We start from the raw sequence: 15,310 nt of genomic DNA, 5'->3' as shown, positions 1-15,310 counted from the left end.
TTGTCATTTGAGGAAACATTAGTAACCTCAATAAATTCACCAGCATGACATAAGTGATTTGAAAGTTCACAGATCTGGGAACCAGGATGTGTCAGCGTGTTTACCTTGCACCAAGCTAGACTTTGCTTTACACATTGCAGAGGTGAGCCTCCTGAATACAAGAGAATCCAAAGCAAAGCCACCAGAAAAGAACCTAGTTGTCTACTCTACCGCAGAATAGGAATAGGATTATTCTAGCAACTCTTTTCCCATTTAAAAAAAAAAAAGTTAAACCATTGTTCCAGGCCTTCTCCATCTTTTTATGAGTATCTAACAGACATCAAAGAATGTGCTTAAAGAATAGCTGACAAGGAACAGTATATGTTCAAGTCTAATTTTCTAGTCTCTAAATACCTGTAGGGAAGATGTCTATGCTATTTTGTAACTGCTATATAAATTAGGTAGAATGGATAAAAAAAAAGACAAAATGGTATGAATATGGTGCGTTTACCTTTCACTTGTGGAGGTATGTGTTTAGCACTTTACTAGAAGAGCTATTAGCTGCATACTAACTGCAATAGACAGATTTGAAAGGGCTCAATGCATTCACATCTGTCTTGGAAATGTCAGTAATGGGTGAACTGATTTAATATTTTCAATATTTGGATTGCAGCTGTGCAGCTCTAAAAAATTTAATTAACCCTTAAACTCAAGAATATATATACTTCAGTGCACACAGTTATGGACAACTCCTGTGATTTTTAGGAAGGTCTATTAGGTTCCTTTGATTATATTATGAATGTCTCTATTTTTCAGCCATTCCCCCTCATTTTGAGTGTACTGTGCAAGTAGATGCCAAGAGTTCTAGCAGCTAGAATCAAATGGAAAGAAATTCACCTGCCTTATTATTTTGCCCCGTTTGCACTCTGGTGAAACCTGCTGCAGAAACTAAGTTTCCTTCACCTGATTCCCTTGTGGAGAGAAGTTTTCAGCTAAGGGGGCAGAGAGGAGTGTGGCATAAAGTTCAATTTCTCAGGTTTTATAGAGGCGAAGCGAATTTCACACCAAGGCCTTAAGTGTACATCAGCCCTTGTTTGGTCCTTTGCACTGCCATGAATTTCACTCTGATAGCTTTAAAATATAAACTGTTATTTCTCCCTATACCATATTTTACTCGGATTAGCAATATTGTAATATTCACAAAAGGATTTAATGCTCCTCTCAATTCTTTCATGAAAGTGTATTTTGTGACCGTTAATAGTGTCAAGCTCCCCTTTGAATTTAGCTGATAAATTGCTTATTTAGGAAGTGGTCTACAGTAACTGGGAGAAAGTGTGTCACTTTTTATTCTGTGGTTATTCTCGCCATCTAATTCAGAGTTGCTGTCACCATGCAGAAGAAAAGGTAACAATAAACTTGCCAATGAACCTTGATTATTAGCAGTTGAAAGACTTGACTATAAGTAATAAGTCACTACCTGGCCTGAGGTATAGAACTGACTTTCGTATGACAGATTTGGGATTATGTGATCTAAAGGCTATGATCCAAATGCTGCAGATTCTGACTTATTTGTTGACAGAAACACAATCCTGTTAGGAGCATGTGTTGGTTACCAATCACTCAGTTCAACTTCAGTTTCACTTGCAAGCATATGAAAACGATGAAAATATTGGCATGAAGGCAACAGGTTATACAACTCAAAGAGCGAAATCAAACTGGTATGAGCATAATCTAATGGGATGAGCACAAGACTGGGATTAGGAGACTGGGTTTAAATCATGGCACTGCTACTGCATGTGATCTTGAGCCTGAGAAGAAGTCTGGCCACCAATGTAGTATGGGAATGTTTATAAGTATTAAATTCATTAGAGTCAAATCAGTGGTTTTAGGACTGATGATAAAAGCAAAGGAGAAATTAAACAGGAATAAAAGCTTGTATAGCAATTTTTCCATATACTTAACTTTTTACCTGTCACTGGATAATTCAGTTATTTATCTTTTTGCTAGAAAGAAAATGATTAGCATTTGATAACTGAATAAACCATGGATCATCATCAGTTCTTCATTGGTCTTTGGAGGGGTTAATCAAAAGTCACCAGAAACTAACTCAGATAAGAGAGATTCATTCACCTAGGAGGGGAGATATGAAGATACAGACCTCTTCAAATCCCCCACATGACACAGGAACATGTTTGTGGCTAAACTGTTGCAGCATAGAAACAGATTTTATTTTTATTTTTACTAAACATGAGCCCAACCTAAAATAAATAAAAAATAAATAATAGGAGATATACCAAACTCCTAGAACTGGAAGGGACCTTGAAAGGTCATTGAGTCCAGCCCCCTGCCTTCACTAGGAGGAACAATTTTCGTCCCAGATCCCTAAGTGGCCCCCTCCAGGATTGAACTCGCAACACTGGGTTTAGCAGACCAATGCTCAAACCACTGAGCTCTCCCTCCCCCTCAAAATTCACCTCCAGATCCAAAGTCTCTGAATGTTCAAATCCAGGGGCCAGCAGCGAATATCTGTATTTTATCATTCCCAACTCTATTGTATTCATCTCCAAACACGTACTGCTCTGTCAGATACAAACTTCTAGCTAGCAGCTTGAAAATATTTCTCTTTCTGAATAAAAAAAATTATTTTTCTACTGTCATATCTTTGGACTGAGAAGAGGCAGAGGAAGAGCACCACATCTTATATAATGGGCACAGTTAATAACTGCTTGTGGTGACTAACAAAATCATTAACAGTTTGGGGGCAAACAGAATAAAATACAGATTTTTATCACCTCAGGTAATATAAAAATGTGTGATGTTCCCTACGCCAGCACAACTTCCTTTATTAAATTTCTCCTTGTATTATTTGTATTAAGCTGGTTTTAATAGCCTTTTTTTTAATTGGCTGCCACGAGCAGGAACTAAGTTTTAAATCAAGAATTATATTTTAATTTTGTACAGGAAACTGAGTGACATTGCTCTGCTTAGTAAGTGGTTTGAGTGGTGTAACGAAGTGGGAATGTTCTTAATGTTTTCTCTGAACAGTGTGTGGGCTCCTCAGTTTCCCCTATGCAGTTCTTAAGTATCTAGGTGGTGGGATAAGGGTGTGTGATTGTCGCAGAGTCCTAGAAAGGCCAGTGTGATACTGTCTGCACAGAGAATGGCTGATGGCCTGTCTCCTGGCAACTGATGGCCTGGGCCCCTCCCCTGCAAAGGTGCCAACTGAAAGTGTTGGAGAACAAAGAGATCAGGTGATCCTCTGGCCCGGGGAAAGAGACAAAGGCCAGAGGAGGGGTTTGGAGAGTTTCAGTTTGGAGCTGGCTGGGAAAATGGAGAGAGGCCAGATGGGGTTCTGGCCTCCCTGTCCCCAAGGTGGACCTGACTGAGGGGTCCTGTTCTCTGTACCTACAAGCTGTTTTGGACTCTGTTCCTGTCATCTAATAAACCTTCTGTTTTACTGGCTGGCTGAGAGTCCCATCTGACTGTGGAATTGGGGTGCAGGGCCCACTGGCTTCCCCAGGACCCAGGAAGGTCAAAGCTGTGTACGCTTCTTGCCATGGAGACAGTCTGCTCACAGAGTGGAGGCTTGCCCAGAGTCCTGACTGGCTTCGTATGGAGTAGTTCCAAAGCATCTCCTCGGTGACTCCGTGACGGGGGGAAGGGAAAGTAACTGCAGTGTGTTAATGTAGAAAGTTCTGTATGCTCAGGTTAGTAAGACTGGTATAGATGGGTCCATAGTGTAAACTGGACAGAGAAAACATGTAGCACTTCTCTAGCAACAAATGTGTTAAAGCATAGTTCACAAGGGAAGTTTTATCTTTTGCTAGCTGTGCGGAGAGGGCTGACATCTAGGGAAACAGAAAAGAAGAATATGAAGGTTTTTCAAGAGATGTTTTAAAGATGCCTATATATAACTGAAAAGAGAACTGGAAGTATCTGAGCATAAAGGATTTGAATATTATGGGGCTAACAGACATGGCAGCTGAAATGAAAATCACTGGGGATTAAACTCTGAAGGTTGCAATTTGTTTATAAAAGTCAAAATACCTTGGAAAGAGGAAGAAATAGTATGTCATAAGGGAAGTTCTAGAAATGGCAGTCTAACTTTATAAGAAATACAGGTAGTGATGAAATATTAACAGAGGACATACTACTTTACACTAAGGAAATGTCTTCTTGTTTGTCTATTAGTAAGTATACGCCCACCTGCCAGTCGGGAATTGGGGGTCAGCTCCTTGACTGGGGCAGGGAGTTCCTTTAATCCTGTGTTTGCAAGGAAATGGGTGAATGATCTGTCAGATCTTTTCAGTCTTTAACATCGATGATTGTTACTGTTCAAGACTGGAGGCCACAAAGACAATGAACTCTTGATAGGAATTCACTTTCTAGACTTCTTGAACAATGGCATGAAATGACAGCTGTAATCCAGAAGGTTGTGCCAAGGGGAAACTGTAAACAGAAGTGGGAGACTTAAGGTACCTAAGACAAAGCAGAGCATATAGTAAATAAATGCAGCAGTAGTTATATGGATACGATACAGGACTGCTTCCTTATACATTATGTAAAAGAAGATACAACTAGAAAGAGAGTAACAGAGATGGCAGGATTAAGTAGTAGAGAAGGAGGAATATCTAAGCAACAGTGGTAATTTTACCATATACAAACATAAAAAACCATAACAGAATTGGAAGCACATGCACTGACTGTGAATTTAAGTATTATGCTTATACCTGAAACAAAAATTAAAAAGTGATAGCAGGCTGAGCGGAAAAGGATGAAGAATATCTGTTGTTATAATGAAAGTGTAGGGCATGTATTTGAATATATATTTCCTTATGGATAGGAAAATATTCAGATAAACTCACTGGGTACCAGATCTTGATGTCCTTATGCTGATTTTACTCAATCCTTACTCAAGCCTGCTCCCACAGGAGTACAGAATAAGCTAATATGGACAAGGCTTGAGATTTTGTCTGAGTAAAACTGGAATGAGAACCTCAGGGTTTGGTCCTGAGTTTGTTTATTGGTGCCTCAAAGTGTGGCATCAGAGATCTGAAATAATAAATCCAAACAAAGGATGCTGTATTGGGGAGTGTGTGATCAAAGTTGTCTCCTTTACATTCAGTGTTTTTTTTTATTTGAAAAATACAGCAGTGTCTAAATGTGACATTAGGTGAGGAATTAAACCTACAGAGGTCACAAATTCAGAGATATGGGCCCTGATCCTCTGCAAGTGTAAATCAACATACCTTCATTGAAATCATTGTGCTTAGGAAAGATGAAGACTGGGAATGTATGCATTTGGTTTTCCACTTAAACAAAAGGGTTTTTCATAACAATAACAAAGGAAGCCTCACTTGACAAAACAAATTTGTATTTCTGCACTTGCTGAAATGTTTATGCTTTGTTTGTAAAAATATATTGAATATCTCAGTAGTATACCACAGTGCTCAATTTGTTTAGCTTGAAATTGGAAGGAATGTACAATTTGTGGGATCCATATGTGCCCTCCTTGAGGAAATGTTTTTAAATCCTTGCCATTTGGTCCACTCTCAAGTCAAATAGTTTTCTCTTCAGAAGTATTTTTATAAGCCCCAGAAATGTACTCTCTGGTAGGGATAACTAAGCAGTGAGCGGCATCGTGGACAAGGAAATTAGTCCAACCCTGCCTTCAAACTGAGAAGCCAGGCATATGTTAGAGCAGTCTAAAGGGCTGGGCTGGTCCTTGGATCCAGGGAATGTTAAAGTGAATTAAAGCCACCTTTCCCCTTGCAATGCCAGTCTTTCACCCAGGCAGCTTGGCTGGAACAGCAAATCTGGCCCAATGCTTTCAAGTGAGGTGCGCTTACTCAATTGTGGTGGTGTTTGCTGGATTGGAGTGTCATAAATTTAAGACAAAGAGTGCTAGTATATGAAAAGGTGACATTTGGATGGTTGTGTTAAGTCTTGCCAGATACCTTATTCTATTATGATAAAAGGTTACCAGCAGGAAGCCTTGAGGTTTTGACTAGTCTTGTGTTGTTTAATATAGTCATTAATAATCTCAAAAGGGTATGAGTGGTGACATAAAAAAATTTGTAGATGACACAAAGTTTAATTAGGTTAGTCAAGACCAGAGAAGACGGTGAGGAATTTAAATGAGAAAGACCTAAATAGTCTCAGTCAATGAGCAGCTTGGTAGCAACAATGAATTTTGAAATTACTTGTACTCCTATTAATGTTTTAAATTAACTGTATCAGCTCAGGAAAGGGACCTGGCTGTCACTGTAGACAGCTCAATGAAAACCTCTGCTTAATATGCAGCTGCAGTCAAAAGAGGAAATAAGCTGGGATGTATAAGGAATGGGATGGTGAATAATATGGAAAATATAATGCCATTGTATAAATCCATAGTATAGCCAGATCTAGAATATTGTGTGCAGTACTGGTCATCCCCTCTCAGAAACGATGTAGAATTAGAGAGGGCTCTGAGAAGGGCAGCAAAAATGATTGAGAAAGATTGAAAAGGTTGGGATTGTTTATTTTAGAAAGGAGATAAAGTGGAACTTGATAAAGTATATAAAATAATGAATGGTAGTGAGAAGGAAGATCAGGAAATTCTGTTCTTCCTGTTTCATATCAACAAAGGAGCATACAATGAAATTAAAAGATGGCAAATTCAAAATTGATGAAATGCTTGTAATTAGATTGTGGAACTCACTGCCACAAGAAGTCATTGAGGCTTAGGGTTTAGCAAGATTCAAAAAGGGATTGGACATTTATATGGTTAATAAGAATATCCAGAGCTGTTATAATTAATGATGATAAATTTTTTGGGAGGGATTTTAAATCTCATGCGTTGGAGTTTAATCAATCTCCAACTATTATAGATCAGGACCAAATGACAGGGGCCGCTCGCCGCACATCTGTATATTGGAGGATTCTTGCACCTTCTTCTAAACTGTCTGGTACTGGCTATTGCTAGAGGCAGGATACTGGATTAGATGGACCTATGGTCTGATCTAGTACAGTAATCCCTGTGTTCCTAAATGTAAAGCACAGCACTATATACTCTGAACTTTCTCTGATTCCATGTTGTGACAGGATCCCCAAGGGGTGCAGCCTGGAACTGCGGGACCGCTGTGCCCCCTTGACTCTCTCCACCCTGGGCTGTTTCTCACAATGCCTTGCTAGTGACCAGCAGCAAACCTCTCCAGGAGCTGTGATCCCTTAGCACAACTTCATGTGGAGCCCCACACCCAACTATATTGCATGAACGCTCCCAGAGTCACTCATGAATCACACACATCACAGAACGGCACTAGAGCCAAGTCCTCCCAGCACTGTACCTTAGGAATATACAGTCTTGCACTGCTCAAGATGGGCAGTGCAAATTTATTAACTGGTTCACCACTTCAACAATTGAAAGTGGATATACACCAGCCTTTGCAAAACCTGAGCAGATTTGCCCCACACTACATACAAACTCACTGGTAAAGATAAACAATTAAATGTATTGACTATAAAAGGTAGATTTTAAGTGATAGACAAAAAGTCAGAGTTAGTTACCAGAAGTAATGAAATATAAGCACGCAGTCTAAATTCCCAACCCTGTTAAACAGGGCAACATCTAGATTAAGCAGTTTTTCTCACCCTACTGGATATTGCAGTCCTTAATGTACCTGGGCAATACCTTAAAAGTGAGCCAATCTCCTCTGTTTGAGTCTTATCTTCTTCTCCTCAGTGTTTTAGTTGCTTGCATTGTAAGTGGGGGCAGGAGAAGGGCCCAGCATATGGCCTCTGTGTCTGTTTTATAGCCTTAGGCCATGTGCTTGGAAAACACAAGTCCAGGCATGTCTGGGTGCATTGCTGAGTCTCCAGGCAAGATTGAGCAATTCCCCTGGGGTGGCCTCATGCAGGTGAGTCATTAGATTGTTACTCCGTTGCTGGACAATGGTTGTAGATGGGTTGATTGATACTCCACCCAGGTGTTGGTTACTTTCCTTGCTGTTGCCTCTGGGGAGCTAATATCTGGCTAATTCCCCGATTTACAGCATGTTTTAGTGACAACACAATTCTCATAACTTCATATGCATTAATGATATGCATCTGTGGTTAGAGAAATGACTTTTAGCAGATCATGACCTTTCCCCTGATACCTTACAAGGCATGCTATATATGTAAGATCACAATTATATAAAAATGAGGAATATGGGGGTTCCAGGATGCTTCCCTGAGTATAGAATGTCACTCACATACTTTGCATACAAATTCTAACTCTGGTAATGTTATTTTTGGGTACTTGTGTCTCAAATGACAACAACACAGTGCATAAGAGTATGTTTCTTCTGGTGTGTTTCTCCATTTTTACTCCACTGATGAAGTAATTATTATTCCTGCAAAGACAGGTTAGTTTGTGAATAGCTGTCATGATTTCAGCCATGATTGTATTGTCTATACACAAAAGGGCATATTGATCCTAACCCTAATGTTGCCCATTGGTTTTAGTTAATCCTTGTCCAGCTCTTTGCTGTCACCAGAAAGCACTGATGAATAATTTAAAAATGTCCACTCCTAGCAGTATGGGGGATATTATTATTAATGTTTTTTCTTCCATATTTTGCAACTGTAGGTGAAAATCTGAATTCTCAATTATTTATTTCCATGACAATTCCAAAAGGAATGACATCTGAAATAAATTAGTCTCTTCAGAAGAAAATCTGTTAAGAATCCTTGACTTACTGAATATCAGTTTTACAGAACCATGAATAATACCGTATATTCTTAGTGTTCTTATCGTTCACATGCAAACAAATACTTTATAATTAATATGTTCTCACTAAAAGTTTTAGTTTCAGGTAGTGTACAGTCTTAATACTGTGTTAACTGCTCTATATCATAGATGACAAAGAATGGTACAGTGGAATCTGAAGAGGCTAATACTCTGACGTTGGATGACATTTCTGATGATGATATTGATTTAGACAACACAGAAGTAGATGAATACTTCTTTCTACAACCCTTACCAACAAAAAAACGTAGGGCACTGCTTCGAGCCTCTGGAGTGAAAAAGATTGATGTGGAAGAAAAACATGAGCTGAGGGCTATCCGCCTATCCAGAGAGGATTGTGGCTGTGACTGCCGAGTGTTCTGTGATCCAGAAACTTGTACTTGCAGCCTTGCAGGCATAAAATGCCAGGTAAAGCACAGATATTCCTTACTAGCAGGGCATAAACAACCCACAACAGAGGTATTATGGGTAATGAATTACTGAGTGCTGAAATTCGTGGATCTCAAAGTCAGTAACATATATAAAATATGGTTTTTATTGTGATTCGTTTGAAGACACGCAATAACTGGCATTTTCCCCTCTGAATACAAATGCTCAGCTCCTTATATTCTTCTATGGGCCTTTAACCAAACATCCAATAGAGGAGTCACTAACCCAGGGGTCAGCAACCTCTGGCACGTGGCTCGCCAGGGTAAGCACCCTGGCAGGCCAGGCCAGTTTGTTTATTTGCCATGTCGGCAGGTTCGGCCGATTGTGGCTCCCACTGTCCACGGTTCGCCATCCCAGGCCAATGGCGGAGGCAGGAAGCCGCAGCCAGCACATCCCTCACCGCTTCCTGCCTCCCCCATTGGCCTGAGACGGCGAACCGTGGCCAGTGGGAGCTGCACTAACCTATATGACTTCTGATTTTACAAGATTAATTTTTATTTTAGAAATAGTGTACATCTTTTCCCCTGAGTATATATCTGCAGTTACTTCAGATTGTATGTTTCCTAATTTATAATCACAAATAGTTTTGAATCAAATATTAAAATCCAAACTCAGAATAAGAACCAATAAATGAAGCATGTTTTACTGTCTTTCAATTAATACATGTGATAGAATCATAAATGCTAGAGCTGGACCATTGGTATTAGGTCATTTAGTCTATCTCTCCGACAATCAAAAGTGTATTCCCTAATGTACTTTTACTGGTGGTTTCTACAGGATCATTTTAAATGTCCCAAGCAAGGAGGCTTCATCAGTTCCATTGGGTCACTATTATACAGCCCAATAGATCTCACCATCATTGAGTTTCTTTAAATTTTCCTTTTCATAATTTCTTAAATCTGCCTAAACTCATCCTATTACCCTCAAATGTTTACCCTCTTGAATATTCATAGACTGTTTTGAGTTCTGCTTTGACGAGGATATGGACTAGATCACCTTGGGGGGCCTCTAATTTTGCACCTGCATTTGATTGCAGGTAGGTGAAAAGGATAAAATTTAGGCATCTAACTACAGTACCTGATTTATGGATCCAATCAGGCAGGTAGATATCTAAATTCTATTCTTTCAGCCTACAGTTTATTGTGTCTACAGTAGTGTATCCACACTTGACTGAAGCCTCATTTAAAATGTGTCCCAGTTTCTATTTCTAACTTCTGTGGTCATTTCTCCCTTTAGTTATTGTTTTGTCAAGCTGTCTATATTTAATTTAAAAAAAACCCACCTTTTTGTGTAAGCCATTCCCTCCTAATCATTAATCATTTTTGTTTCTTTTATCTGATTTCCATCCAGTATCTCAGCTTATTTCTGGTAATGAGGGCCCCAGGAATGAACACAGTATTTCAGGTGTGGTTATAGCAGAGCCATAGAAAGATAAATCATTTATCCCTTGGTCCACATTGTGACGTATGAAACCTAAAACTGTATTGTCTTTTGTTTTCTGCTACACTGCATTGTAAATCCATGTCTAACTTTCTGGTTTTTATGATATTATTGCTTTCCAGGTGCTCCCTCCCAGTAAATATCTGTGCTTTGGTTTATTTTTCCATATATATTGTACTGTGCACTTTCCCCAAATGAATCTCATTTTGTCATTTTATGCTTGTAGTCTCTCTTGTGTCTGTTACATCATTGATTTATTGTACATATGGTTAATCTGTATTCTCTTTTTAAAAGGTGGATCGTATGTCTTTTCCATGTGGTTGCACTAAAGAAGGGTGCAGTAATACAGCAGGTAGAATAGAATTTAACCCCATTCGTGTACGGACTCACTTTTTGCATACAATAATGAAGCTTGAATTGGAGAAAAATAGAGAGCAGCAGGTTCCTGCACTAAATGGTTGCCACAGTGAGGTAAGTGCTCACACTAGTTCTCTGAGTACAGTACCCCACCCAGTAGAATATTCACTTGCAGAGAATTTTGAAATTGAAACTGACCCCCAGGCTGCAGTGATGCACCTGCAGTCTACTGAAGATTTGGATTGTCCTGGGGAAGATGAGGAGGAGGAAGAAGATGGAAGTAGCTTTTGTAGTGGAGTTACAGATTCTAGTACACAAAGTTTAGCACCCAGTGAATCTGATGATGATGATGAAGAGGAGGAGGAGGAAGAAAAAGCAGATGATTTTGTAGAAGGCATGGAGTCCCATGCCGATGTGGTGCCTCTTCCTTCTGTCCTTTGCTATTCTGATGGCACTGCAGTACGTGAAAGCCACTCTAAAAATGCCTCATACTATGCTAACTCTTCAACTCTGTATTACCAAATAGAGAACCATGCCCCTGGCAGTAATAACCACATCACTGAGACCTATTCAGAAAGGGACACTGTTAAAAATGGTAGTCTTTCTCTGGTGCCTTACAATATGACTTCAGAGCAGTTTGTTGACTACGCACGGCAATCAGAGGAAAGTTACAGCAGCTCTCATTACCCTTCTGCAAACCCTTCTGTGATAGTTTGCTGCTCCTCTTCAGAAAGTGATAACAGTGTTCCATGTAATAGTTTATACACTGAACATAGGCCAAGCCACCCTCAAGTGGAATTTCACTCATACTTGAAAAGTACCTCTCAAGATGGATTTGTTTCAGCTTTGAACAGTGACAGTCACATACCAGAGCAAGCTGCTGAGAATTCTATAAGCCTTTCAGAAAAGAGTAGACTGCATGAAGAGTGTATCAAATCATCTGTAGTGGAAACAGTACCTGTTTAATTTATTAAGATATTCTAGGACTGAATCCCTTTATTTAAATGCCCTCCAACTGGATTTCCTAGAATCAGAATTTTTTAAGGTGTGGATTAAGAAAACTTGGACTATGATTAATATTCCAGACACATTTTGTTTTTTTCTTCAAGCTACTTGGCTGTGGCATTGCACAAAAACAGTTCATGTAAAGATTAAGAACAGAAATCAAACTGTCTTTTGATAGAAAATGTATAAATTAAAAAATATATACATATTTCAAAGTAGCCTACCTGTCAAACTATGTGGAATCTGCCAAGCTATCTGAATCAAAGCTTCATGTTTTTGATTGTTGGGCCTGTGCAAGAATGTTAAAACCGATGCTTTGAAATAATCTTGTTTAGAGTCCTACATTTGCAACATATCTGAAAAAGATAGTGACTTTTTATGTAAAAGTAATTAATGTATGAAAAAGGTTTAGGTGTTCTGTACTGTATTTTATTTATGGTAGTTTAGTACTCATGTTTTAATAAAAATGAACGGCATGTTCATTTGAGTTGAAGATCCATAGCTAGTTCTGCAGAGCATGCCCATGTAAATTTCATCTGGCATACCATATACATTTTTTATAACTACTCTTAGCAACTGATCTTAAAATACATTCTTTAAAATTCATTACATCTGTTTTTACTCCTTTTGACAGACAAATCTGTGAGTAAGGGGGCATTTATATTTTGTAAACAGGTGAAAGGTAGGACAATCTTCCATTAATGTCTGAATCAATGACTCCCCCTAGAGAAAATTGATGTTGTGTATAAGGACAAAGCAGTAGTTTATAAACTTGCACAGCACCTTTTAGCCCCACAAATATTCAGCTTACTAATGCACTTTAGTGCCATTTTACAGTATCTTACTAATTGTGGGTACTGTGAACAATTTTGGAGATATGCCATAGCTCCAGATTGTGAGATCTATATAATAGACAGGCATTTTACAATTCATTGTAATAAAATTGATACAAGTTTTCCCTAGCCAATATATGAATGCTTAAATAAGTAATTTAGTAAGAGCAAAGAGTCATTCTGTTAGGTTAAAGGAAGCATGGAGAACAGTTTAAGATTTTTTCTAAATTCTTCACCTATTTAGCAATCTTCACAAAATAAGAGCCTGATCCAAAGCCCATTGAAGCCATTCAGTGGGCTTTTGATCAAACCCTAAATGTACAAAGTCACTTAATTACTCTGATAATAATAGTATTAGGTACCAGAATCTGTTTATTCAACTAGGACACTAGTGTCAGAAGTTTTACAGTTGTGAAAATTTGTAGGCAAATTCTAATGCATTACATGCATCAATTGTTATTACCCTGGTTTTCATTTTACTTTTTAAAAGGGACAATGAGAATTACAACACATGCTGCATCCCAACCCTTAAATTATCTGGACTTGGTTTTTCTAGAGAAGAACAAGTTCTAGGAGTTCATTTTCTACATGTTTATTAGATATACCTAGCTGTGCATTGCCTTATTTTAAAATGCAATAGGACACTTCTTAAACTGTTTTGATATTTTGGTCCTTTTACTGATATTGAAGTATCATTATATATCTGTTAGGAAATGATTGTCTTTTTTGTCAAATTACAGCATCTGCTGCTTAATTTTTATCTCTGACAAATTTTGTTGTTTTAGGGATACAGATGTAAGCATATTGTAGATTTCAACTCTGTACCAATTACTCTTCTGCTGAGTCACTTTTTATGAAGTCAGCTACAGTATTCCAGGTAGAAAAACTACCATGCTAAAAAGATGTTCTCTGAAAAAGAAGTTGTGACTTAATGGCTCTTTTATGACACTATTGCACAACCATTTTCAAGTCAATTGTTGTACACTAAATTGTCAAAATATTTTTATATTTTCCATGTAAGATGAAGGAGCTGTTTCATTTATTTGTTCTCACATTGATTCATGAATGCCTTCATTAGGATTCCTTTGAGATAGAAACCCTGGTTCAGTAAGAACTGCATACTTCATTTGCATGACATTCCTATCTCCTGGGAAAGTGCAGACCACTTGGACTTGCTGTCTAAAGTAGCCATTCTAGCAATTCATCTGTTCCTTGTTTGCAGTAGAAACTTTTCTTTCCCTGAAGGGCGTGTAGTCAGTTAAGACAGGAGTTCTCAGCTTTTACACGGCAAATGGTATTCTTTATTTTTAAAGAGAAACAAATTAGAAACATTTGATAAAAAGAAGTATGCAGGTTACTGATAATATTGTCTTGATAACAGAGCTCTCTTAATTTACAGAGCCCCTGTAACAAATCACTGGGCACATGTGTACACATCACAGAAACCTGGCACATGCCACACTAGCACTTAAAGCACAAACTTCTAACTAACACAGTAGCTATGAGTGAGTAGCAGATTCTTAACTTCAGTGTAGATTGGCCACTAGAGGGAGACATAATTTTGCACATTTAACCAATGTATTACGTTCAGATGAAAATAAGATTTGTACTTCATTATTCACCCTGTTATGGAACAATAAAAAATTATATTCTTAGTCTCTAACTTTCCACATGAAGAAAATCTTCACTGACATTAGAAAGAAAAACACTCAGAAAAGTAAGTAATTTATGTAAAGCACATCTCAACTAGCTTTAAAATAATGAGATTGCTGCTGTTCTTCTTTACCATTTATATTGCAATAAAGTTCAGAGAATCTGATCAAGATGGGGCTCCTTGTGCTAGGTGCTGTATAATCATCTCTAGGTTCTGAGGCCTGCTGTTATAGTATTCGAACTAAACTTGGGCCCTGCTTGCAAGAGCTTACAATATAAGAAGACATGCAACATACAAAGGGATGGGGACAGGGAGGTGATTAAATAATATTTTGCTATGATATTTTCCACAAGTAAAGTTGGGAACAGTTATGAGGAGTCAGAGGATATAGTATCTGGAGTTTGAATTTAGAGGAAAAGAGCCACTGGCTTAAGACAGTGCTTTTCAACCTGTGGTCCATGGACCCCTGTGGGGTCACAAACTGTTTCTAAGATTTCCAAAGGAGTCCGCACATCTATTTAAAGTTTTTTAGGAGTCCACAAATGAAAAAAGGTTGAAAACCACTAACGTAAGGAAAAGCTCTGTTTAGTGATTTGGTTAAACCTTGAGATTTGTGAGTACTTTTCAGTCTCCTTCCCTTGGCCAACCTAGAGTGCCCTACTGCTCAGTTAATGAAGTAATATATTTCCTGTGTTGGTTGCTAATACTTTCACTTTTGTGAACCTTATGTCTGTGTGCTAAAAGGGGTATGTTGTTAAATTAGAAATAGCCATGTGTGTCATCTGTACAGATTTGGCACATCATTTGTTGCCGCATTTATTTTAATGATTGGTCTCCATTCCT

General features: G+C 38.3%; 1 protein-coding gene across 2 annotated transcripts in view; it reads left to right on the top strand.

The window, feature by feature from the left end:
- Nucleotides 1–13,012, top strand: part of CSRNP3 (cysteine and serine rich nuclear protein 3) — a 62,716-nt gene extending 49,704 nt beyond the window's left edge. For both annotated transcript variants that reach the window (XM_032770960.2, XM_032770961.2), the window contains exons 4-5: nucleotides 8,861–9,157; nucleotides 10,913–13,012. In XM_032770960.2, the coding sequence (XP_032626851.1) occupies nucleotides 8,861–9,157; nucleotides 10,913–11,941 (1,326 nt within the window). In that variant the 3' untranslated portion in view covers nucleotides 11,942–13,012. The remainder of the gene's footprint in view (nucleotides 1–8,860; nucleotides 9,158–10,912) is intronic.
- Nucleotides 13,013–15,310: the final 2,298 nt, after the last annotated feature.

Source organism: Chelonoidis abingdonii, chromosome 10, assembly GCF_003597395.2.
Source record: "Chelonoidis abingdonii isolate Lonesome George chromosome 10, CheloAbing_2.0, whole genome shotgun sequence".
Classification (NCBI taxonomy): domain Eukaryota; kingdom Metazoa; phylum Chordata; order Testudines; family Testudinidae; genus Chelonoidis; species Chelonoidis abingdonii.
This window is presented reverse-complemented; position numbering and strand designations above follow the sequence as displayed.